At 37.5% G+C, this 25,991-nt stretch overlaps 1 protein-coding gene across 5 annotated transcripts in view; it reads right to left on the bottom strand.

Moving 5' to 3' along the window:
• HNF4G (hepatocyte nuclear factor 4 gamma) overlaps positions 1-25,991 on the bottom strand; it is a 61,774-nt gene that overhangs the window by 11,136 nt on the left and 24,647 nt on the right. For 2 of the 5 annotated variants that reach the window (XM_069004970.1, XM_069004972.1), the window contains exons 2-5: positions 25,824-25,929; positions 6,285-6,453; positions 3,851-3,945; positions 229-335 (exon numbers count right to left, since the gene is read on the bottom strand). In XM_069004970.1, the coding sequence (XP_068861071.1) occupies positions 229-335; positions 3,851-3,945; positions 6,285-6,430 (348 nt within the window). In that variant the 5' untranslated portion in view covers positions 6,431-6,453; positions 25,824-25,929. Of the gene's footprint in view, positions 1-228; positions 336-3,850; positions 3,946-4,117; positions 4,214-6,284; positions 6,454-9,317; positions 9,474-25,823; positions 25,930-25,991 lie in introns of those variants that run through there. The other 3 variants (XM_069004969.1, XM_069004971.1, XM_069004974.1) reach the window with 3 other exon arrangements.

Raw genomic sequence — 25,991 nt, 5'->3', positions numbered from 1 at the left:
GGTGCCTAAGACATATTGTCCTGGACAGAGTAGAATTTTTTTTATTGACTTTGCTTCAAGAATGTATTCTATTACCGCTTCTTTCATTGAGAAGAGGAAGCTGTGTGCATTTTGGAAGTAGAAAAAAGTAATCTCAACAATTATATTCCTAGAATAAGAAATTGAACAGTATTTAATTTTAGTAAAAGTGGTCTGAACATCACTAGATTTTGTGATAGTTCTCAGTACCTGGCGGGAGAGTGTCTCAGCTTGCGACAATGTGCTAATAGAGGGACTGTTGCAGCCATCAAAAGTGTTTCTTCTTGTACTTATCCTGTCCCGTTCATTTTGTACAGCTGGAAAAGAATAATCATCTCATTTATTGACTTGAAAACACTGACACACAGTATAATTTCAGAACTTTACTAGATTTCAGAAGATAACTGTAAGAACTGAAAGGTATGACATTCAAAGAAGATGATCTGCTTTTAGCTCTGAGTGATGAGGAAGGATGATAATACATGTTTATGGTCTGTATTGGTACACTACTTGCCAGTAAAAAGCATGAAGCATGTATAACTAATTGTAGAGGGATTATTAATCATCACTTTTGTCACTGGATTAATTACAGTAAAACCTCTTTCTTCCTTTGAATTTGAACACATGGTCTCAATTTTAACCAATTTTTTAAGTCAGGCTTTATGATAACAGCAGAAATGGACATCTCCAGACTGCCAAACAGGTCAAGTGGTACAGCACCACTACTGAAAAAATATCTGTCAGAGGAAGTATGAAAGCCCTATTCATGCTCTGCTGTGTGAAACAATGAAACAGGAATGAATCATGACTTTAATCCACTAGTAAGATAATTCTGAAACTCAAATCTCATGCTCCTCCTCAGTGACATTGCATTCATAGCCAGTTTATGGAACATTAACTAAGTTAAAGGAAAAAAAAAATCAATCCAAAAATAACACACCAAAAAAACTTTAGGACAGTAAATTCAGTAAGTTTTGTCTCATGGGGTCCAAAAAAAAGCATTTGAAAGAGCTTTGGATAAGGAATCTGTAATCAGCACATGAGAAGCCTATGAAGCAACAAGGCATACTTTTGAACTAAAGGAAGAAGAAAAAGTAAAAACTATCAGGCAGATCTTTCTAAAACCTAGATCATGCCCAAGATTAGGCCAAGGAAAATAAAAAAGGAGGGAAAAAAAGAATTGCATCAACAGAAATCTTTGGTTTTGCACAAGGACTCTCATTGTCTTTTAAGAGCAGCAGCTTTATTTCCAAAGATACATTCGCTATTTTGTGGGAAACAATCTGCATTACATAATTTAGGAGTAGTACAAGGGGCTTCAATAAAAAAAAAAATATTCTCTGCACTGAGTAGGTTCAGGGTTTATCTGAACAATGCACACTGTTTATTCCAGAGGTGTACTAACTTTTTGCAAGGACACTCGCTGATGGGCCTTTTATTAAGGTCACTCTAAGAAATCTTGTGGGGTGATAAACACATAGTATGTTGTAGACAGGAAAGAGAAAACATAACCTTTTGTAAAAGAATGCTGAAACAAACATCCACTGAATCTCAGCAGTTTAAGTTCTGCATAGATAATTAAAATAAGTTCAGCACTGATTAGTTTTACAAAAATAGTAAGGTGTTCTGACAATACTCCACCAGTGAAAGTCACTGGTGGCGTACGCTGAAAACCATAGTTGGATGCTTTCATTTTCTTCTACACAGACATAATTTTGGAGTATTAGACTAGAATATCTGGCTAAAGCCTTTTTGTCAATTCAGGCTAAAATAGCCTTAAACAGACTCCATGAGGAGGGTGGTATATTTGCTCAAAGGACTTTTAAAGCTTTTACCAACTGAAGCCTTTCTTATCTTTGTCCTGAAGAAAGAGATTTTCTAGAAACAACATGGGAAACTATCACAGACTATGCTACACTTACACTATGAGACATGCCCTAACCATGTAGAGAGGTTATAACAAAACAAAAGTAGTGTTGAAAGTTTTAGACACAGTGGGATCAGAGTAGGGCAGAGTAGTGTTAAGTAGGTTAAGAGCTTTGTGCCGTGCAGCAGGTTGCATTAGCATATTGAGGGAAATGAGCATTTCTGTGGTTTGGGATCCCCAGCACATGAAAGATACTGGAAAATCAGGCAGTGTCCAGCAGAGGGCTATGGAGATGTAATCCACAAGATGCACAAGGTGAAGCAGAGACAGGCATCTTTGCTTATGTGGAAAAGAGAAGACCAACATGGATATGAGGGTCTTCATTTCTGTAGCATACAGAAAATGGAGCCAGATTCTTCTCATGCATAATGAAAAGACAAGACCCAATGGACACTACCCTAACTACAGTAAGACATATTCCAACTAGTTATAAGGAAAAAACCCTTCCCACTGAGGGTGGTCGAGTACTGGAAGAGCTTGCCGAGCAAGAGGTTGTTGAATCTCCCCCCTCAGGGACTGTGTAAATCTGTCTGGACAGGGTCCCAAGCAACCTGACTGAACCTAGATGTCAACCTTGGTTTAAGCAGATGTCAACCTTGGTTTAAGGGAATGAACTAGATGAATTCCAGATGTCCCTTTTGAGATGAGCTACTCTTTAATTCCAGGTTTTGAAAGTCTTTAAAGCTTGCTATTTCCAAAACTTTTAGGTCTGCTGTGGATACACAGGTCTTTCCCTTTCTTCCCATTAGATTGATAACATATATACAATACGTTACTGATTTAATGGCTCAAATTCCAAAAGGCTGAAGTGTCTTAAAGGAGAGCCACAAGAGTTAGCTAACCTATTTCATACCCTGTGTAACACTGTTTAGAATATCCCCATCCAGCTTCAAGGAGAAAAATCCATTTTATCTCATACCAGTGACTTAAACACTACCAAAGCACTGCTACAGTACAGATACTTAAGAGCATAAAGAAAAAGCTTCCTTTGTACAGACTAAAAGAATGATCGCCGCGTTACAAGAGAACTGAGCACTCACATTTCAGACTGGCCTGCAAGCAGATGTATGTTGCTCCAAACAAAAAAGGTAGCAAAGTTTGTGACAAACCACTTTTGAAGGTGTATTTGAAAAGGATAAGGACATCTTTTGCCTCCACATCATAATTGTCCTTGAAACAACAGCCCCAACAAAAAAAAACCACCTCTACTATTTGCACTGCCCTTCTTTCCCTATTGCTCTGCTCCTGTGGTCATTTGGTCCTTCCACTTTGACAGAAGAATCACTGTGACACGTGTTTCTCATATCTGTCAGTGAGATGCATAAGTAACAATTTTCCTATATTAAGCCCTAAAGAAATTAGATTTTTTTGTTAATTAATGTGAGCACTCCACTGACAGATACCACCACTCTTCTCACTATTTTTTCACTCAACTTCACATTCCTTTCTCTGGCTTGAATGCTTCATACACTTACATTTAAGGGAAGAACCAGTAAATTGGCACTGTCATTATTTAGTGTAGGGAAAAAAAAGCCACATAGATATTTTATTACTCAGATTTGGTGGAACATTTTAAGTAAAATCTATTAGTTTGAAATATTCCAGCATATGGCTCAATAGGTAGAAATCAATGAATTTTGGTGCCAGAATTCATGAATTAAACAGTTGAAAATTCACTTTAAATCTATGGACTTCCTTATGTTCAAAGTTCTAGAACTGCTTACCCACTTGAAAGTTAGAAGACACATATTTCACCTTAGTATAAAAGCACTTTCCCATTATGAAGGCATTGTAGCAGATTTTCCATTCGTTTACTCTGCTGGAGTTTTTTAGAATTTTCATTATATTTCAAAGCTAATTCAGATTTTTTCTCTTTGTATATCAAATAATAAACAACTCCATTACCTTCCTTTTTCATTCCTGCTCGAAAACACTTTTTTAAACGACAATATCTGCATTGATTCCTTTTGTCCTTGTCAACAATACATTGTCGGTTGAATCTATCAGAGACAAGAAAAGGCAAATGTATAAAGCATTAATAAAGTAGGACCCTGATTACAAAGAAGCAAACCAACTAATCTGTCCTGTCAGAATAATTTCTATAACCACAGACTCTCTTCTCCAGCTGCACTGATTATTCTTCTTTAATCAGTTTTGAGAGCTGTTCCATACCTGTTCATTTTCCAGGAATATATGCATGTGTACAAACACGTGTATGCATTGGAATAGGCAAGTGTGGAAAATTTTGTAGTTATGTACATCATTTACACCTCAACTGATTTCTGAGGTATGTCAGTAACTGGCTGCATCAAATGGCGGTGGAGGAAAAAAAGAAGAAAAACTGCAAATAGAAAAAGGAAAGGACAATCAAGGAAAAAGCCAAGTGTTGCTGCCATGGAGGAGCCCCTTAGCTGCAAAACCATTACCCTTGTCTGGCAGTGTTTACTCCTTCTGGGAGATAACAATGAACAAGCTGCATGTTTTATCACTACAGGTGGCAACCTAAACAGGAAATGAGAGGAACCAACACAATGAAAAAAAAGGCTTGAGGAAATACACAGAGCATGACACTGCAAGGTGGCTTACCCAGGCTATTGTGCACATCTATAGGTGTGCCTAAAGTGAATGCAGATGAGCCATTTGCCCCTCTCCCTGTCTAGGTCTGCCTTTTTTTCTTTTCATGTGTTTGTTAGATAAACAGACTCTGAAAAAGCAGAGCTCTTCCTGAAATCACTTCTGTCAGCTCTTGACATACCACTTTAAGGGTATGCCTATGCTATATCACCGTGCTATGCCTGTAAGGGAGAGATTTCCTTATAAAAGTATTACACAACCAAAGAAGAGTGAAGGAAACAACACTTCCAGTAACAAGCCATTCTTAGAAATGTTTTCTCGTTACCCCATACAATGGCACAAGGGGACAGAGAATGGGCTACAGCCAGTTCACCACATGTTGTCTCTGCTGCTACTTCCTCCTCAAGGGGAGGACTCCTCACAGTCTTTACCTGCTCCATTGTCAGGCCCCTCAAAACAGAGACAGTTCTCCATGAACTTCTCCAATGTTAGTCCTTCCCATGGGATTACTTCTTCATGAACTGCCCCAGCATGGTTGCTTTCCACAGTGTGCAGTCCTTTAGGATTGGGCTGCTCCAGCAATGGGTCCCCTGCAGGGTCAAAAGCCCTGCCAGAAAACCTGCTCCAGTGTGGTCTCCTCTTTCCATGGGGCCATAGGTGTGGCCAGGAGCCTGATGCTGCAGAGTCTTCTCATGGGGTCACAGCCTTCTTTCAGGCATCCACCGTCTCCAGCAGGTCCTCCATGGGCTGCAGGTTGATATCTGCTCTGCTGTGAATTTCCATGTGTTTCACGAGGACAGCTGCCTCACCATGGTCTGTACCATGGGCTGCAGGAGAATCTCTGCTCCAGCACCTAGAGCACCTTCTCTCCCTCCTTCTCCACTGAACTTGCTGTCTGCAGAGCTGTTCCTCTATCACGTTCTCACTCCTCTCTTCTCTAGCTACATTTTGTTTCTGCACAATGATTTTTTTTTTCTTCTTAAATACATTATCCCAGAGGTACTACCACCATTGCTGATAGGCTCAGCTTTGCCCATCTTGGAGTTGGCTGGCATTGGCTTCACCAGATGCTGGGGACACTTCTGACAGCTTCTCACAGAATCCACTTTTGAAGCCCCATCGCTACCAAAATCTTGACTTAAAAATCCAATATAGCCTTTCAGTGATTTGTTTAAACTCACTGAGTTTTCCATATGTTCTGCTCATGGCTCAAAATGGACAGTTTATGGACCTGAGCTTGCACAGAAAATTTCATCAAAAATTGTGCCGGGTGATATTTTGGGCGCCATTCGGAAAGTAACAGATTGTCATTCAGACTGACAGGGGGAAATGGCTGCTCAAAAGACCTGTGTGTCACACCAAGTGGGAAAATGTGCAGAGGTGTTTCTATGGCCCTTAAAAGAAGACTCATAAATCTTAGACTTACTATTCAAAAACAACCTTCAAAAGGAAAGAATTTTTGAAAACAGTTAAGAATTACAGTTTTCACATTGCAGTGAAAATATGAACATTTTTCCTTTTTTTTTCAGGAAATGACCTTTGTAATCATAAATAAAAGAGTGAAACAGCCTCTGAGTGATGTAATGATATCAACAACATCAACAAGTATCTGGAATATAGTTTCTGGAATGTGTAATATCAAGTAGCATTTCTTAAGAAAAAGCTGAAAATACCCCAATATAGTTTGAAAATTCTGATAAGGTCTGAATACAATCTTTCCTTAAATTCATTAATTTTAGTACCTCTAGATGAACTTTTGAAATACCTGCAAGTATAGACGTGGTTTTTCCTTATGCTACGTCTAAAAAATCCCTTGCATCCATCACAGCTGGAAGCGCCATAATGTTTTCCGGTCGCTCGGTCTCCACATATTGCACAGAGACTACTGACCCCGTTGTCAGCAGCATTCATGTTGACAGCTTCTCCTGAACTGTCTGACAAGAGACAAGAACATACACAGTTATGGAAAAAACTTCCAACAACCACCTCATGCACAAGTTGTACCTAAATAGAGGTTTTTTCTGGCCTTTTCTCTTAATTGCCATTTAACAATTTATATTTATTTAATTTAACAATCTTATTACATCTGGTTCTTACTGACGTGAACACTTTCAAAGTGCTAGAGATGTTAAAAGAATTTATGAAGTTCATAACAACAAATAATTGTGTTCTAAACTCTTTTCAGCTGAAGGGTTAAAAATTAAAGTGCACTTCTTCATTTATAATTACACATACATTCCTACTAACATGAAGGGGAACTTTGGCACAAAGTGGTGTTAACTGGTAAAGATCTCATGTATCAGTTCTCATACAAGCTGGCAATAGCTGGCAACTCTCATACAAAGGTTTGTGATATTAAACAAAGAAACAAAAAAAGAGGGGTTTTGCACAACTTAATTTAAAAAAACCCAAACAAAAATGCATGCTAAGAGTCTGTTATTTCCTCAAATATATTTTTGACAGGAAAACTGGCGCAGTCTTTCCTTGCACAGAATATGAGTTATGTGATTAACAATTAGTCACTGAATATGGTAAACACTACTGAATAAGTTCACCTGAAATCAAACCAGTTATATTTATACTTTGAGTCACAATGTTAGCAGACATGTTCAAAAAAACAATTGCAAAATAGCTTTTTGTTTTGCTTCTGGTTTAAATGAAAGGAAAATATGCCCTAAGCATTTGTAGCTGTTTTGTCCAGGAGAGGAAAGAGTGCTACATTAATTAGATATGCAAACGTAGATTCAAAAGTCAAGTACATGAGTTCATGAACAGTGTACAGGATTAAAACTGTTAATATTGATATATACTATTATTCGTATTATATAGATCCAACTGAAATGTATAACACAAATACATTATAAAATTTTCATTGTGTCTGGCAGAGCTTAAAAGTTAAAGAGTTCTTTAGATACAGAGAGAAGCAACCTTTCTGTTTTGTTTTGGTTTACAGAGCTGTAATTGATAGGAATTACATTAAAAATGATTAAATAAAATGAAATCTTATAAGTAAGAACTCAGTTCTATAAAGATTTTATTTTAAAATCAGAATTTTCATGACTGGAAAATTATTTTTCAACTAGGTTACAGAATTGTTTTAGAAAAATATTAGACTTTTCTTTTGTAGTTTTGTAACTTTGCATCATACAGCAGAATAATTAAAAATACAATATTTGAATGTTATGATGAAAAATTTCACAGCAATATAAGTTGTGCATATAAATACAAGGACATATTTATTTCCTTTGGTGTTATTCTGAAACAAAATGTCTGGAAAATTGACCTGATGTTGAAAAATTCTTTGATTTCAATAGAACTGTGTAATCTGCCTGAATGTGGCTTGTTAAAGTTCTCTAAATGTTCCCAATTAATTTAGACAGCTGGAAAAGATACATAGGGAAGGTTCATAAGTGGCAGCTTTCAGTTCCAGACTAGCACTGTAACAAGACAATGTATTTATAAATGCTGTAAGAAAATATTTAGGCTAAACTCTAAACAAACTCTAAACATAAGAAGGCTGTACCTGATAACTAATAATTATCAAGCTAATCACTTACAGTGATAATTTAACCAGCTCTATCGCCAACACATAATGCAACCAAGCACAATCTCCCTAATCTGGCTTCCTATTTTATTTAATATTAACAGATCCAAAAGGGTGCTATTCAGCAAAAAACAAATGACCAATGAAATACCCATATTAGAACAAAAAGCAGAGAAATCATCTAAAGTTATATAATCATTGTTGATAGCTTCAAATTCAGTTAGGGCATAAAGTTCTGTTTTTTCTTCCTAAATCAATAACCAAATCTACCCTTCTATTTACTAAGCTTGCTGTAATGTAACATCAGAAATTCAGATAAAAGTTAAAGCCCAACAATGAAACCTCAATTAGTTTCTATATGGCAGAAATATGTGGAAATTCAGGTGCTAAATATTTTTCCTGCAAATCACTACATATTGGTTCTGCCTTTTAAAAATACATATTACTATATATTTAGGAATTGTTCTTTAAGATACAATAAGCCAACATTTTTAGTGTATTAAAAGATTTGGAAGGCCATTTTTGAGTAGTTTAACTTGCCTGATACTTTTATTCTTTTATTCACTTTTTTTTTTTTTTTTGGTCAGTACTCAATAGCAGAATGAAATGGTATGCTTTCTATTTCAAGCATAAATTATTGATACAACTTCTCAAAAATTGCATACAAAATGTCTGCCTAAAGTGTTAAATTAGCCAAATGCAAATACTTTTTCTCAGCAAAACATTATCCTCCAGAAAGCCAATGTGATTCTTTTTGAATCACTCTTGTTCATATATACACTTAGCTAGAAAGGTTAGATTAACACTTAAATAAAAAAAATATTAGTCCAACAATTAGAAACTAGGCATCAAGAAACAGTAGCTAATTTTTTTCACAAACCTCTGGATAATTTTGTCCTTTCTTTCTGAAAGTTATATACGAAATATACTTCCATGTCCAAACTGTCAATACTAGTTATTCATTTGTCTTACAGTAAATAAAACAACTGCTGAATAGACCATTTTCTTCCTTTGATTAACTGACTGGTGACAGTATAGCTACTTTATTATATATAACCTCTCTTTTATTTTCCTTAAAGAATTCTAATGTTACCAACTTAGAGTCAGCGATGAAGTGTAAGAGAGCAGATTTGTAGTTTGAAAACAACCCCCAAATGCTCCATTATTAAAACATTTAACTAACACCTTATAGCATTACTAAACTTCACTTTTTCTGTTAACTGGCTTGATTTTGCCTCACAGGGCAGAACTCACCATTGCCATTATACAGAATCTGCATAGTTTCAAACTCCAGTGCTGTGTATGTCGGATCTAAAACTTCACTGTAGTTTGCCATTTCCATGTCCAGTATTGGTTCTGAGAGCCTCATCATTGAATGCAAAAGCAGCGGAAAAGCTGTTCAAATGTACAACCTTCCCATTCTGTTTCACAGTGATTGATAATCCAAAGTTAACTATAACTGTGTCACTTACGTGCAGCAATGGGAGGAGCTGGAAAACTGCTTCTGCATGCTGTATTTTACCTGGGTATTTTTTTTCTTTTATGATACAGTGCAACCCTTCTGATAATCTTGGAATGCTTTTTGAAATAATCTTATCAGGAGTTGTATTGGTTCCAGTTCTTGCATGAACCCAAGGACGTGCAGGAAGCTTCCTATCCCTTATTATTTGCTGCACATTTTGTTGTCAATGTGTGGTACAAACAGTTCTAAACAAACTACTCTGGTTGTTCTGTGTAGAAACTTTAATTTCATATGCTATTCTGCTCTCTCTCTTCAGAACAATAAGGAAATGTGAAATGATTATGGACTATCTCAAACTATACCCAAATCACTCACCTTCATATTTTAAAAGACAGCTGTAAAACCTCCCATTTTACAGCTGGTAGTATTCTTTCCCACTGTCAATGACCTAGCTTTGTAGGCATCCTTAAGCAAGATTTCCAGTCACACAAGTCTGCAGCAAGGCCAGTTCATAAATCCCCTCCATCACACATTGTGCTGCTGCAATGGCTCTGGGCACTGGACACTCCACACTCTCAGACAGTGGCTTCCTGCTCTAACCCTCTTTCATACAAGATGTGATGGCTGCATGGCATTTCCAAGCACCATTCAGATGCACAGGGGGAAAAGAAATATTAATCACCTTCTCTGTAATGAAGAATCTCTGGGTAAGTCCACAGCTCATCAGTTGGTAGACACGGCATGTACAAACCCAGTTAAAAACCCCCTGTAAAGCTGCTTGCATCTGTGCCAAATATATAGCTGAACAGCAGAATTTCACTTGCTAATCTGGTGCTTTCAAATGTTGGATAGCAGGATTTCAAATGTTATTACTTCTCAATACATTCTTTACAGAAAACTACTCTTTACACTGCTGAAAAACAGTTACATAAAGATTACATATACAGGAAAACTGCCCAGTTTATGCCTAATTAACAAGTGCTAGTAACTGTATGTACAGCATTGAAATGCATATTTGAATGGAGAAGAGTGTCTGTAGTTGCTGTTCAGGATAAGTAGCTGTAGAAGGGCACCTGTAGTGGTTTAGTAACACAAACCAACTCGATTAACTAATTAAATAAATAAATGTTTTAAAAAACAATTTGTGACAGACAAATTACCAACGAAGGAGGAAAGTTTACATGAAAAGACCTAGAAAAAAAGCCTTTCAAAATTCATACTTCCAATATCCATGTCCCCAGGGTTACCTGAGAGTCACAAATCATCCTGTCTCCTTGTGAACATGTAGATGCAGTCTCAGGCCAGTTCTCCTCCTGACTCCAACAGAGCCCAGTAATATAATTATGACAACAGGATTCTTGTATAATTCACAGACCTATCCCTAAACCTAAGCAAACTTACAGTTGTGTTACTGCTTGCACAAATTCTCAGATTTTAGAGGGTCTCCACAGGGGCTGTCCTTTTCAACCTACTGCTATTCCTTTTCCTTTAAACCATTCATCCATTACTGTATTTAATGAGATATCAAAAACTGAAAAAGGTTCTTCTTAAAAAGGGCAATCCTATAATTTCATGCATTCATATGAATAGCACATTTATTAAAAACTGATATGACTACAAATACTTCCTATACACAACAAAAGACAATACCAAAAAATGGCAATTTTTAAAGATATTTAAGAATATGACTGAAATTTTAGAATATTTACTGCCTACAATCACAGAAAAAAATTACTCAGAAAGTGTCATTTCACAGTACTGGAGGTGTACAAGGTTTCACAGTTTTTAAACACAGCTAATATTTCTTCCTTTTTCTTAAAGAAATATATTAAATTAAGATTGATGAAGAGCTATTTTTTGACAGCCAATATTGCTTAGGAAATCACTGTAGTTTCATCGTGAGATGGAATAATTTTATATTACCTGATGGCTCAGTTTGAAAAGTTTCTTCTGTAGCAGAATTTGTTGTATTTGCTGCAACCATTTGTTGTGTTTGTATAGTATTTGCTGTAAAACTAATTACTATTTACATAAAAAAAGATTCATTGCCTTAAGATGCTAATTAGCATAGTGTAAAAATTCTTGCACGTTAACTAGAATTATCTTTTGTTCTTCAGTGTACACTTTCCGATAAGATTTTCTATAAATATTATCTGGGTTTTAATACCAAAATTGTATGCTTGCAAACATATCCATTGCATATTTTTTAAATTCAAAATACCAGTTCTGAAAACATTCTGGCATACAAGTAAATTTAAAATAAGGGAATGGATGGAAGATGGAAGATATCAAGTATGACATGATCAAATCCTGCTATTCCCTCTGCTATTAGCAGAACTTCTTCAATGCTGCCAAAACAGGTCCCTTAGTGACTGCTAAAGAGAGGGAATGAATTGACCCTTCATACTTCTGTCATATAAAAACTTATTTCAATTGATTTTTTAATATGGAAAAATGTACGCTACAGGAAAGACATTCTTTATGCTATTTTTTCATGTTTTGCTAAGGAAACTTCTTACAGTCAAATCTTGCACTCATAAAAATGTGCTTTCTGGGGGATTTTTGGCATCATGAAGTACATCATGAACAATTAATGTATACTAAATCACTATGGTAAAATATTAATATGTTTTCTTTCAGCCTTAGGTGGATTAGAATGCAGTCCTGGAATTAGAGCAGTTGACAAAAGCAGCTAATGATGAACGGCTTTTGGTCTTATGTCAGTCCAAGCTTTATACTGTTCACTACTATTCAGACTCCCACACAGCAGATTTCTTTTCATATTGGACACCTGCACTGTTCTTCAAATGCTGAATGACACTGCAGCTTGTAGCATAAAATGTTCTAAGTGAAGTCATCTACTACTGACAGCCAAGAAATATCAGCCTAAGGTAAGCAAAAGTTTTAAAACTGTGTAATTAGTCAAACTGCTAAGCACTTCTTTGAGATAAGTGATAATGTAAATTTGAGTAAGAAATAATTTCTCAAAGTAAATTTACCAGTAATTGTGAAAAGAAAGCTACACAATAATGGTTTTGTTCATGTGGTTTTCTTGCTTTTTTTCTTTAAATCTGATGACCTCAGGATCACATACAGATCCTAGCATTCCTATCTTATCTTTAAGACTATTAACTCTGTTAATTGTTCAGCTCTCCATATTAAATGCAATCATTCTTTCTGACTGGGGTATAAAATACAGCACAACCTACTAAAATCAAGGTTCTTTCCATAAAAGGCTTCCTGAAAATAAAAACAAATCTCAAACTACTATCACCACTGAAAAAGTTTTGGTTTTCTTTTTTTTATTTTTTTTTAATAAATAGTAATAAGTCCCTTTATCTTTCCAGCTTAGTAAGAAATGTAGGTTGCCAGAATAAAGTGTTAATTCAAAGGAATATTTTTTCTTGTTTCCCATATATTCTAGGTAAGAACACACCTTCACTCTATTTCCTGCTTTGCAAGTACAGTGAATTGTGGCGCACATACTTGCAAGGCATCCTGTTTTTGTGAATAATCTGTCATATTTATCCAGCATGCTGGCAAAAACACACATTTTGATCTGTTTCCCCTCTTGATGGCTGGCACATGTAGGACAGATATGCAAGGAGACCATACTAACAAACCCGAAAGAAACCATATGAGCTGAGGCAGAATGCTTCCTTACTACAGTGACCTCAAAGAGACAGTTTATTTGCCAAAAGCTTGCTACCCAGGAAGCAGTGTGAAAATCTCTGCACACCCATGGGCAATCTCATCTTTGGCTTACAAAGATATGTGCCCACGTAATACCACAGACTGAGCTTCCCTCTGCTAGAACACACCTCAGTGCCAGGGAGAACACTGCTAGTCACCATCACATCAGCTCTGCTGACACCCACCCCCAAGTGCTTCATAAATGGTCCATGAGTAATGACTGGAAAATGTTTGCTTGTATTGTATATGTGTTTCTCATGGAAATGTTTGTAACACTGTGGCATTACTTTATTTGGTAGAGATTGTTGGCTTTTTGTTTTTTAAACAAATAAAAATGTTAGAGTTGAATCAGATCTAAAAATCAGTGATAAAGTATAAATGTGTATTAAAGTATAAATGTGTATTACCAAGCTTCTTCAAAAAGAAATAAATAGCCTTTTTACTTAACACCTAAATAACATGATGGCAACATGGCTACAGTCCTCTACAACTCTAAGATGTTGCAGCAAGGTTTGTAATGTTGTTGTGCCCTTCTCCTCGCCCCAGCCCACAAAAAATTTCAGAGCCAAACAAGGACAAAGTTGCCTTTGAGCTGGTTAATGTGAAAGGATTTTTCAGAACACTTTTTGAATCATGAGAATAAACATATAGCACAACTGCTTCCACTAAGGTGACCAAAGGCATGGTCTCATACTCCTCAAACCCAGCACCAACTATCACCTTCAACAAATAAATTTATGGCACTTAGACTTTTGACTTTGTCCTAAAAATTATAGTGATTAAATAAAACACTAGAAAAGCAAAGTCAGTACCAGAATTGAGTAACAGCTTTTCACAGCACACTTATTAGGGAAGGTGGTAAGATTGGCTGCAACAAATCATGCCAGGTGAAACTGAAGTACAGATCTTTGTGGGAAATCTAGGCTAAGCCTGTTTTCATTACTCACATTTTCAGACACTTAGACCACCCCAGGCATTCTATAGAAAGGAGATTCTTGCACATATTGAATTTGCCTCTTTTTTCAGTTAAATTGGTGATTCATTATGTTGAGCTCTGCTCTAACACACAGCATATATAGCTTTCTTTCATAAGTTATGTTGAGGGTTGTGTTTGGGGTTTTTTTTCATTTTGGCATAACAGGGAACAGACAATTATTGTGAGGTCTGATTGTCTTCATATTTATGTTTTTGGCTTAAAAAAGTATTCGTCTTTCAGAACAACCAGCTACAACTTCAACGGTCATGAATGTGAATGAATATAATAAACAAAAAACATGCCTGGTGTCTGACTTGTCAAATACTACAGACCCACCCTACAGCACTCTTTAAAACTTGAAATAATCCCAAAATAGTTATGAAGACATCAATGAGTAGTCTACACCAGAGTTTCAAAGCTGAGTAAGAGATCTAGTACTGCAAATCCTATGAACTGCAATTTACAATTTTAATCTTGCATCCACCTCAGTATTTGCCCTGTCAGTAGCTGAGGGGAAATATCAAAGGAATATGAAAGCTCTAAAATATTTTTAGCCTGAAGAATAGCTGCTGCAGTATAATTTTAAGTATAATTTACACTTGCTGAGGATATATCTTGCTTTCAGATTCTCCCTCTCTATTCCAAATATAATTCTCTCCATCTTATTCTAAAAGGATAAATGATTTATTTATTCACTTTATATACCACAGTGTCATTGAAGGGATATGCTACTAGGATAGCAACAGTAATATAATGGTGTTATATGCAAAGAGATGTTACATCAACTCTTAAGGTGAAGGTAGACAAAGCTATCTGGTTTATCTGATTTTATTTATCACTTACACATGCACACATACATCAGTGAGTGACCTGGGTAGCATCTCACAAAGTATAAGATGCATTGCAGTTCACAAACCCTTAGCTGTATTCTCTCTTTAACAGAAGGGTGTTTTGAGGATGATTCTCACATTGTATTCACCCACAATCTTTGCAGAGCAAAATTATTAAGGCAGTATCGTCTTCATTTTGCAGATGTCCCATGCTACTGTTTGTCAATGGTTTAGTGAAACCCATGGTGTCTCCGTGACAGCCTTTCAGCAAATAATACCACCAGTAGGAAATATTCAAGGAAAAGCCATCTCATAGCCAAGAGGTCAAACATGGACCATTGCATACAGGCCATCACTAAATGTCAACAGCTAGCTGCACAACTGCACTGAGGGAGAGCATTGTGTCAGGGTGATGGAAGGGTCAAGGCCACGATGGTGCCAGTTGAAGTAGCACATTTCTACAGGAAGATTTAGAAGGATGAGTAATGGTGAAGTGGAAGCTTGAAGACACTCATTCAAAAAGGAGGCTGAGGGGTGCCCTCATTCCTCTCTACAGCTTTCTGAAGACAGGAAGTGGAGAAGAAGGGAGATTCTGATCTCTTCTCCCTTATATCCAGAGATAGGCTGAATGGGAATGGTTCAAAGCTGTTTCAGGGGAGGTTTAGACTGAACATTAGGATAAATTTTTTTACCAGAGAGTGGTTGAACATGGAAGATTTCCTAGAGAGGTGATCAGTGCCTCAAGCCCAACAGTGTCTAAAGGGCATTTGGACAATGCTCACCAAGGCTTTAATTTGATCAGCAATGATTTGGTCAGGCAGTTGGACTAGATGGTTGCTGCAAGTCCCTTTCAACTGGAACAGTCTATTCTATTCAAATCTCATCTAGTCTAGTGTATCCTAATATCTTCTATTCAGTCAGAACACAGTATGCCAGATGCAAGGGTTAGGTGGTAAAGACTGAGGACACAGAATAGTTATATTCCTTTAGCCATTCCAGGAGGATGTCCACAGTAGACTGCAAGGCATGTAAATATCAAATGTTATGCAGATTTAAAGTCTTTCTTTATGTACACATATGTTTATACTCACGTATGTACACACAGGAATTTATTGTCAGTGCTTTTGTGACTGCTGAATTTGCCTCTTGAATTATCACTGAGTATACCTACAAAAATTAATCTGACAGGGTGAAGCTCTCCCTTCTACATACTGAATCTTATTAATTCTTCACATTGTATTCTCCATGTCCAGATTCTCTCCGTGAACTATTAGCAAATTTGTATTTTGCCAGTTCAATCCATTTCTGTGCTCACTTTGTGTCCAGATTAACAGTAGATTTGCTAACCCTATGTAAGGTTAGCAGGCACTATTAGAAAATTGTGCATATTTATGGGGAGAAAGGATAAAAACCAGTATACTTTTGCTTTTTACATTGCAACAGATTAGGTTCATTGTTAGGTATGTGAAATACTATTAGGTAGACTTTAGTACTTAATATTTCTATTTTAACTTAATGTTCTTTAGTTCATTTCATTCTTGAAAACTCACTATAGTCATGAAGTGTTGATCATTTAGAGTGCTTAAAGGATTTTTGTAGCATAGAATTTTGTGGTGAGAATTGCTGAGGTACAGTTAAATGACTGGATACACTTGTTAATTATTTGCTTAAATTAGGTAACTTATTATTTTCTGCTACACACAGGAAAATTAATCAGAGAGTTGTCCTGGAGAGCAGAGTGAAATGAGAAGAAAAGAGAAAAGAGTTCAGGCATAAGATAAAACCAAACCATCATGCTATTGATAAGCAAGACTAAGCACTCCTGTTCAATCATCCCCAGGTGATTAGTAATTTTTTAATAAGCCTTCTTGGCAGGTTTTATGCAAACTTGCTCGTAAACAATGTTTTATATAGCCAGTTAGATAAAATTTACTTACAATTTACCCACAGTTATCTTAGAAATACCATATAATGAGATTTTTTTTCCCCAGATAAACACCCTTGCCTTTGCCATACACAATAAAAGAGTTCAAAAAAAGGTTAACCAGTATCAAGGCAAGGTTTGTTTGGTATTCTTTTTTTTTTAGCTTGCCTGGATCTTTCTTTTCTTTGTGATCAATTAATCATAGCAAGTCTTCTAATTCCTATATTCTATCCCCTGCTGAATGAGTTATGTATTCTACATAACATTTCAAAACAAACTCAGTACACTTCTGCCCATGCTAGTGACTATATAACTCTTGGTCCTACATAAAAAGCTAATTAAATAACTGAATAGTTAGACAAGTGCCATTATTTTCAGTTACACTGTCTAAAATTAAAATTTTTAACTAGAGCCTAAGCTGACTCATCACATTCCTGCAGAAAGAACGCTGGGTCAACACACTCAGTTTAACTCTTCCAAGACACTAGCATGGTTATGCTTAGCTTAAAAACTTCTCTAATTGCTATTATTACAAAAATGAATTAATGAGAAATTCAGAGCATACTAAAGACAGTTTAATATGCTCTGAACATCAGTTTAGAGTGAAAGTATGACAAATGAACAAAAACTTCAAATACTCCCTGAACAAAGGAACAATGAGAAAGCATAAAGGCATTGCCATGGTTTAGCATAGTTTGGGTTTTTAGTTAAAGGGGGCTCCATCAGCCATGGAAGTGATTCTCTTGCAAAGAGGTGCTTACAGCTTCCTCTAGACCCGACACAACCAATCAACTGGCTAGTTTGGATATTGGCAACCAACTTTTTAAAGCCACTTAAGAAGCTTGACACGCCTCTGTGATCCACGTTTAAGAGCGAGCAAAGGCCGGGAACGTTCCCTTGCTTCCAGCTTTTGGACCGGTAACGTGGGGCCCACAGCCCAGCAGGGCCGGGCCCTGCTCAGCGCCGCCCAGCCAGGTCAGCCGTGGTGCGGCTTGGCTGAGATCTCAGCCGCTTCTGCTCGCTGGACACCCGGCACAGCCCCCTCAGTGCGGGCCGGGCCGGCCGGGAGACAGCCACCCTGGAGCCGCTTGGCCCTGTTCCATCCACCGCCCTGCTCCGTGCAGGCGGCCCCGCGGCGCGGCCAGGCCCTCCCAGTGCAGCTGCTGAAATAAAACGCTATGAAACGAGCTCTGGCCACCACCCGGCAGAAATTAGGTGACCAACAGCAAAAGGCGAGCTCCAGCTGCAAGGCCCGGGTGAGATTAACTCTCTTAGTGCTGTAAGATTCCTCCAGAACAGATGAAGCCTGTAGACATCAATCCTCTCCCAAGTTGAAGGAAAGGGAAGGGTGAACTCACAGGTAGAAAACACCATAAAGACACCAAAATCAGTGAAGAAGGAAGAGCTGAAACCCCAAGAGAGGAGAAAGAGGAGATGCTTCAAGCCTAGAAGCTGAAATTCTGTAGTAAAGCTATCGTGATGGACTATGAGATATCAGAGTACCCGTTGTAATTTCATGAAAGCATGGGAGGTGGAGGGTTCAAACTGCAATTGTGAGCAAAAGTATCTGTGCTGAAGTAAGCAAATGTTGAAGTAGCTGTGATTTGATGCGAAGCTTGAACAGAGAGAGATGAAAGTCTCTTACTCCCAGGGAAGAAGACCTCTGTTCCTAGAGATGAAGATGCTCCCAGAGATAGGTGAAGAGACCCTTTGTTTCTGAACAGCTCAACCTTAAAATGGTACCCCAGTAGCTCAAGATGGAACCCTCAAAAGCAGTTGTGGGGAAAGCTGTAAAACGAGGGAAGGGACTTTCACACGTGAGCAGAGAACCATTCTGGGCGGCTGTCTTGCTGTGACATTGAAGCCATGAGAGAACTGTTTCTTGCAGAGATGTCTCCATAGCAAGAGCGAGAGAGACTCTTCTTCCTAAGTGAACTGAATAAGACTATTAGAGAGGTGGTAAACTGACTGAAAATCTCAAGGGTTGTCTTTTCATCTTGACAGTGGGAGAAGGGAGAGAGGTGGGGGAAGAAGTGTTCTGAAGGTTTAGTCTGACTTTTTTCTTTCTTTTAGGTCTGTTAATAAACTTCTTTATATTCTTTTAAGTTTTGTGCCTGCTTTGCTGTCTCCTAATTCTTATCTCACAGAAGGAAAATACGTAAGCAATGGATATTTTGAACCAAACCACTACACTTAATTGGTGTTTCCGCCCGTTTTACGAACTGAACCTGCTACAGGCATATTCTCTGTTTCGACCATATTTCAGATCAGTTCTTTAAAGTATCAAAATAACTCCATTTTATGCATCAAATAAATAAGTTTTTAGAACAACTCACAGCCTAGGAAGGCATGTGTGTAAAATACCCTGATTTTCATAAAACCATAGAATGATTAGGGTTGAAAAAGACCTTAAAGATCTAGTTCCATGCCATGGGCAGGGACACCTTCCACTAGACCAGGTTGCTCAAAGCCTCACCCAGCCTGACCTTGAACACTTCCAGGGATGGGGCATCCACAGCTTCTCTGCACAGCCTCTTCCAGTGTCTCACTATCCTCACAGTAAAGAATTTCTTCCTAATATCCAATCTAAACCCAGTGTCTTTTGGCTTGAATCCTTTCAACCTTGTCCTATCACTGCATGCCCTTATGAAAAATCCCTCTCCAGCCTTTTTGTGGGCCACCTTCAAGTACTGAAAGCCTGCTAAAAGGTCTTCCTGAAGCCTTCTCTTTTTCCTCAAATTATTGCATTGTATTTCTAATGAGAACAAAGTCATTCTTGCTTTCACCAGACATGAACTGACAACAGTATCTCCTTGAGAATTCAAACAACAGGGTTGTCTTAAGAACCAGGAAGGTCAAGGACACCTGATATCTTTATTGGCAGAGGCATCTATATTCTAAGCACAGCAAATTCAGATCCCAGTGAGAACAAAACAGAATCCTCTGGAGAAGCTCAGGTCTTTGCTTTGCTGTGCACAGACTCTCTTCAATTGGCCAGTGGTTATCTCTTTAATTTTAACGTTAGGTGTGTTCCCAGGTAGGAATAAAATGTTAAATACCGTGACTTCACAGAAGTACAGATATATCTGCTCCCAACAGATTTTAAACGGTGATTTTAATAAGCTCAAAATCTGTTGAAGTCCCTTTTAAAAGCTGATGATAAATATTAGAAAATAAATTGGGCTGCATCTCTTTTAACTAATGAAGCCAGAGCACTGATTAAGCTGAGCAGGGGAAAATTCACTGGCATAAGAGATATGAGAGAAGTGGTCTAGCAAGGTTTTAATTAGTCTCTATCTTGAGAGCAGGTAAGAGGAAACTTTGAGAAATGGTCATAAATGCCATTATGCATAAAAACACAATGCAAGTCATCAAGCTAAAATATGAAAAAATATGTGCAGCTGCGATAATGTAGGTTACATGATCAAGTTTACCTTCAATAGTATAGATAACAGTAGGATCTGGGTGGGTTTTCTGGACATGAACAATATTCATGTGGCTGTATTCCTTGTTCTTAATGTATTAATATAGGCAGGCTCCATCATTTTATCTGAGAACTTTGCAATCAGTAACATGATTTCCCCATCTGTGAGAGAGGTACAAACTATAGTCCCCTTTTAATAAACAGAGAAATGAGGCAAAGGACAACCAAAGATAGTGTTTATGACACTTGAGTCCACGTGTCTACAACACAGTCTCCTGCATACAAACCAAACATTCAATTCCCTTTGCATATAATGATCAGAAACAGGCACATCTACACAGATTCCTCAGACTTATCTTTAACAGGACGTTGAACTGAATCATCTCTCAAAACACCCATTTCTTCCCACTGGTTGTCTAACTAAAGTGCTCAAACAACTGCAACAGACAGCTAGAGTTAGGTGAGTTGAATGACAAATGACTCCCCAAAATCTGAGAAGAGAGCTGAAGGTGGAGAGCCTGGATGGAGACGTAGCTCCTGTCCTTTCCACTGGAGCAAGTTCTCAAAACTGAAAATATACCATATAGCACAACTGCTACAGCTTATGAATACCAGAAAAAATATCCTTTATCTATTAAAGAAAAATTAAAAGTATTTTAATGTCCTAGTTCAATAATTAATGTTTTCACCGACTTAAAATATATTTCAGAGGGTGTGAGCTTCAAGAAAAGTCAGCCAACTTCACAAAAATGGCCATGTGTCAAATCATAAAATGATACATTATACCAATTGAGGATTAACAGAATCAGACTTAAAAATCAAACTAAAAATAAGCTAGATAAAGAACATTCCTCAGAAAGCAACAAAGCTAATATTAAGTTACTATACCTAAATGTGGGACAGTTTTCCTACATGGTCTTGCCTGCATTCCTGGTTTTTCCATGTGCACCCAAAAATCCCCAAGATCAAAGGTCAGGACTATAATTTTCTTTAGAAGGTGCTCCAAGCACACAGGTTCTTTTCCTGGCTGATACCTTCTCTGGCCTGACAACAGAAATGCAAGTATGCAGAAGACACAGGTCACTTCCCCACCTTGCTGGGACACTGTTCAGGTGCATCTCCTGGGGCCAGGACTGTGATGCACATACACACAGTGCAGACACAGTCGCAGGAACAGCTTGAAGTTAAGCTGCCTTGTCAAAGCTACACTGTGTGTTGATAAAAAGGAGAAATCACAACAGATCTGTCAAATTTATCTCCAAAGACACATAAAAGTTGCTGCACTCCAAAGTTTCAGAGGTTTTTTTTAAACAAAGCAGTAAAGATACACTTCTTTTTGTCTGATTAAGGAGAAAAAGCAGCTGTGAACTGTACTTGCTACAGATTAAATCCCCTGACAACACCTAAAATTGATTAATCTTCTAGATAACATTGCTTTAACATGACACGTGAGAAAATATCTAAGGTGACAGTCCACTTTTGATAAGTGATTTCTGTTAATAAATTGGCATTTAAAACACATTAGTATTTAAATACTCCTATCTGATTTATGAGAATGGCAGAAGTAACTTCCTGTGAAAATTTAGTCCTTCAATTTCGAAAAAGAAGCAGTAGAAAAGACTGTCCTAATCAAAAAGAACAATTTGTTTAGGAATCTGGAAAGCTGAGTCAGTAGCAGCTGTATGCACGGAAACGAAGATGGCTTCACTTAGGTGATGGAAAGGTCACTACTGGGTGTATCCTATTTATGTTAAAGTAGATTACACATACAACAAAACATCCATTTGAAAACTTTCAGAATCTGCAGGTGAATGGAAAAATAGGGGTAACATGATTTTCCTTTTAAGGTGGTGTAAGGTCTAGAGTCAAAGTCTAGCAGTTGTAGTGTCTGACTGCTATACCTATCAAAAACATAATAGCCAAACCAAAGAGAATAGCAGTGTTGGCTGTTTGAAGTGAAAGTCCTGCTTGGTCTAAGAAAGATGGCACTTCTTGCTAAAACTTGGGCTTGCCTGGGCTTTTGAGTAAGTACAACTCTGGACAATACTGGAACTTCTTTGTTACGCTTACTTTTTTTTCCCTTTTTTTTACATATAATAAATGCTAGGGATAGGAAACACAAGAAATATTTTCCAGTTGAAGACTGATGTGACTTGTCTCATTTGATCTACATAGTGTTCTTGGAAAAAAAAAAAAAAGAAACAAAACTACAGTGTTGTCTACTGTTATCTTGAAAGGAACAGTTTAAAAAGATGTGGAAAACCAACAGTTCCTAGGAAGTGTGGTAGAAGTAATTACTTTGGGAACCCAAAATACTCAGAATCATTGAATACTAAAAATACTAAATACTAAAAAGACACGAAGACACAATCTTTTCTGTAACCAGTTTGATTCACGTAAGTGAAGTTACACTTTTCATTATTTAGGAGAGAAAAACAGAAGACTCAAAGGTGAAACTGGATACTGGGCTATTTGCTAATTTCCAAGACTGAAGAGAATTAAAATTACTAAAGTAATATTGTAGCAGATTGCTGTATTATATTGTTTTGAAGTGCAGGAAGAAAAAGAAAAGGAAAAAGAGAAAGAAAGTGGAAAAAAAGATAAAAATAAATAAGAAATGTTATTCCTAGTGTTATTTTCTGAAAGGGATCTGAATATTAAACGCAGTCAAGAAAGAAGAGATACAGGAGAGAACTAAATGACTGGGTATTTGTATAACATCCATTAGCAAGTTTTATGAGTCCAAAAGGAGGAACTGTATTAATACTACTATGAACATGAGGAATCTTGAATACATTCTTAATCCTTTACTTCAAGGTTCTCAGGAGATGATCGAGTTGAACTTTCTTCTCAATGCAGGTCACACCAAGTTGCTAAGGGCTTACAACAGCCATATCCAAAAATACTTTGAAGGAAAGAGACTGCCTAACTTCTCAGGGCATTCTGTTTTCCTACTGGACCTGGTGTCCCCTGGTTCTCCCAGGAGGAATATTTCTCCTTACATACAGTCTGAAATACTTTTATTTTAACTTACATCCACAGTCTCCTGTCCTCCTACCTGCACCACAGTGAAAGTCCATCTTTTCACAAGCAGCCTTGAGGTACCAGAGGCTGCTGTGAGGGTCTCTCCTACAAAGCCATCTCTAGGCTGAAACAACTCTGGTCCATCAGCTTCTCAACTGGGCAGGTGCATCAGCCCCTTACCATCTTGGTGGCCCCCCACTGAACTTTCTTCAGTTAATCCATTCATTTCCTCAAAGAAAGAAGGGGGCGAGTGGACAAGGATGCACCGTTTTAGACACCATCTAACAAGTGCTGAGTAAAAGGAAGTAATAATTTCCCTCGGCCCTGCTAAAACAGCCCAGGATGCTGTTGGCCCTCTTCTTGGATTCACTGCTGGCTCATGCTCTGCTTGCTGTCTACCAAGACTCTAGTTCTTCACAGCAGAGTTTTTCCCAGCTAGTCCTCTAATTCTCTCCCCAGTATAGGATTGTTCTCCAGTTGTTTCCCAGTGTCACAATTCTCAATTAAATATTTTTTCCCTAAGAACCACAACAGCTTTCTAGCCTGCCCAGGCTAAACTACTAGCATTAATAGCATTCCCTGTTTTTCAGGTGTATACGTAAATAAAATTACCGTGATGGACTTGGTTTGAAAATATTGACTTAGCTGTCTCAAACAGCTGTAATTAAAATACTGCCATATCTCTTAATTTAGCCAGAATAAGAAGCCAGCCAATCACTTCCACAAGTACTTCTGGACTCATTTCCTAAAGCCAGCAGAACTCATCTACACCTCCTGCTATCTGTCATTCACCTGACAGTGAATGGCATTTCTGCTTCTATCTACACGAGGAGGGGAGTTAAAAGCATCCATTACAGTCAGAATTAAGGAGCACAAATGGCTTGCCAGCCATGTTCAGGGCATGAGAATGTAGATCTTACTGAAGGAGACTAGAAGGAGTTGGCTTGCCTATCTCAGGGAAGTGAAAAGTGAGAGGGAGTTTATTCTACAAATAAATCATGTGCTGTAAGCTACATAGGGGAAAAAATTATTTAGACAATAAAACAATTCTGCTGTTAGAACAAAGGCATAAATTTGAGGCTGGCAAGTGGAAAGCTTCTAAGGGTTATGGCACTGCAACAAACCTCTTCCATTTGGGCAGCAGAGGTGAGAAACCTAACTGATTTTAAGACATGGAGAGAAATTTATGAAAGGTATTACATGGGTTGGTGATGTCAGCCAAACTGGTGATTCAGGAGATCTCTTCTAGTCTTACTGTGCTGAACATTTGCATCATGACTATTTTTTTATAAAGTGGCCAATGAAAAATATCAAGCGTATTATTCTAATTAAAAATTAAAGAAATATAAATGACAGAAAGTTAACCTCATTGTGATAAGCAATTAACAGAATTATGCTGTGATTGAAGCTGGTGCATAATTAACAACTGCTGTAAATGATGTTATCCATCTAATTTGCCCAGATTGGAATAGCATTATTCTTAGGCATGTTTAGCAAGTTCTGTGGTAATACGCACTTGAATGAAGTGCTCTTTACTAATGTGTTCAAATTCACAAAGCTGTTACTAGAATTGCAAATAAGGTATACACCAGCATCATTTCCTCTGCCCATCACTGTCTCTTCTTTGGAACTATCCTTGACAGAAAATCAAATGATAACAAGTCCAAAAGATGTTTGCACAAATTGAGCTAAAGTAGTGTTATTAAACATGAAAAATGTACAAAAAAACCCATCATGATGAACCAAGTGGGACTGAATTCAAAACACAAGCTGCTGCTGAGTAGAAAGGAACAAGAATCATGGAGCTCACCAGGGGACAGAGGAAAACACTCAAGGTAGAATTCACTTAACAAGTGGAAAAGGGAAGAATATTTTTTCAAGTGGTCTATATTTAAGGCCCAGAACTGAAGAACCTCGGATCATTCAAAGTCAAATGAAATCAGTCGAAAAAACCATCAGCTTTCAGGTATAAGGTCTTCATGGTCAATACATACTGGAGTTGTAAAGTTCTTAATTAGCTGACTAAAGCAGATTCATTAAAAAAAAGAAAGAAGTAACAAGTGGCTCACAAGTCTTCCATTCAACTTTTCCCAGAAGGATATTGAAAAATCTGAACCAGAGAAAGTAATAAGATATGATGAGGAACAATTGCCTGATGAGGAGCACACACAGCCTTGGGTGGACAAAATAATTATATCATTCAGCAAAAAATTTTGGGGTGTGCATACCTTCCACCAACCTACCACCAGCACCAGCTTCTCCAATTTAATAGGTATTTGTATGGCTTTCAGAAGCACATGATCTTTACAACTGATTCATCTCTAAATGGCCATCGATTTCTGAGTGAGAGGCATGTTGAAGTGGGACACGAAATTAGTCTCTAGCAAGCAAGGAAGTTAGTGAAGCATGCAGCAAAACTTTACTTACATTCAAAAAAGAAAACAACAAAGTAGAGACACTTCAGTTCTTCATACACAGGTGAGGAAAGGCTGATTTCCTAGGCTGAGTTTCCGTCCTCATATCTACGTAATACCTGCAGCCAATAAGAGTAAAATAAATGCTAAGCTACCTGCAATGCAAACCAACTGTGTTCCT

Source organism: Aphelocoma coerulescens, chromosome 2 (assembly GCF_041296385.1).
Source record: "Aphelocoma coerulescens isolate FSJ_1873_10779 chromosome 2, UR_Acoe_1.0, whole genome shotgun sequence".
Taxonomy (NCBI): domain Eukaryota; kingdom Metazoa; phylum Chordata; class Aves; order Passeriformes; family Corvidae; genus Aphelocoma; species Aphelocoma coerulescens.
The sequence above is the reverse complement of the archived record's forward strand: the minus strand, read 5'-3'. Positions and strand labels throughout refer to the sequence as shown.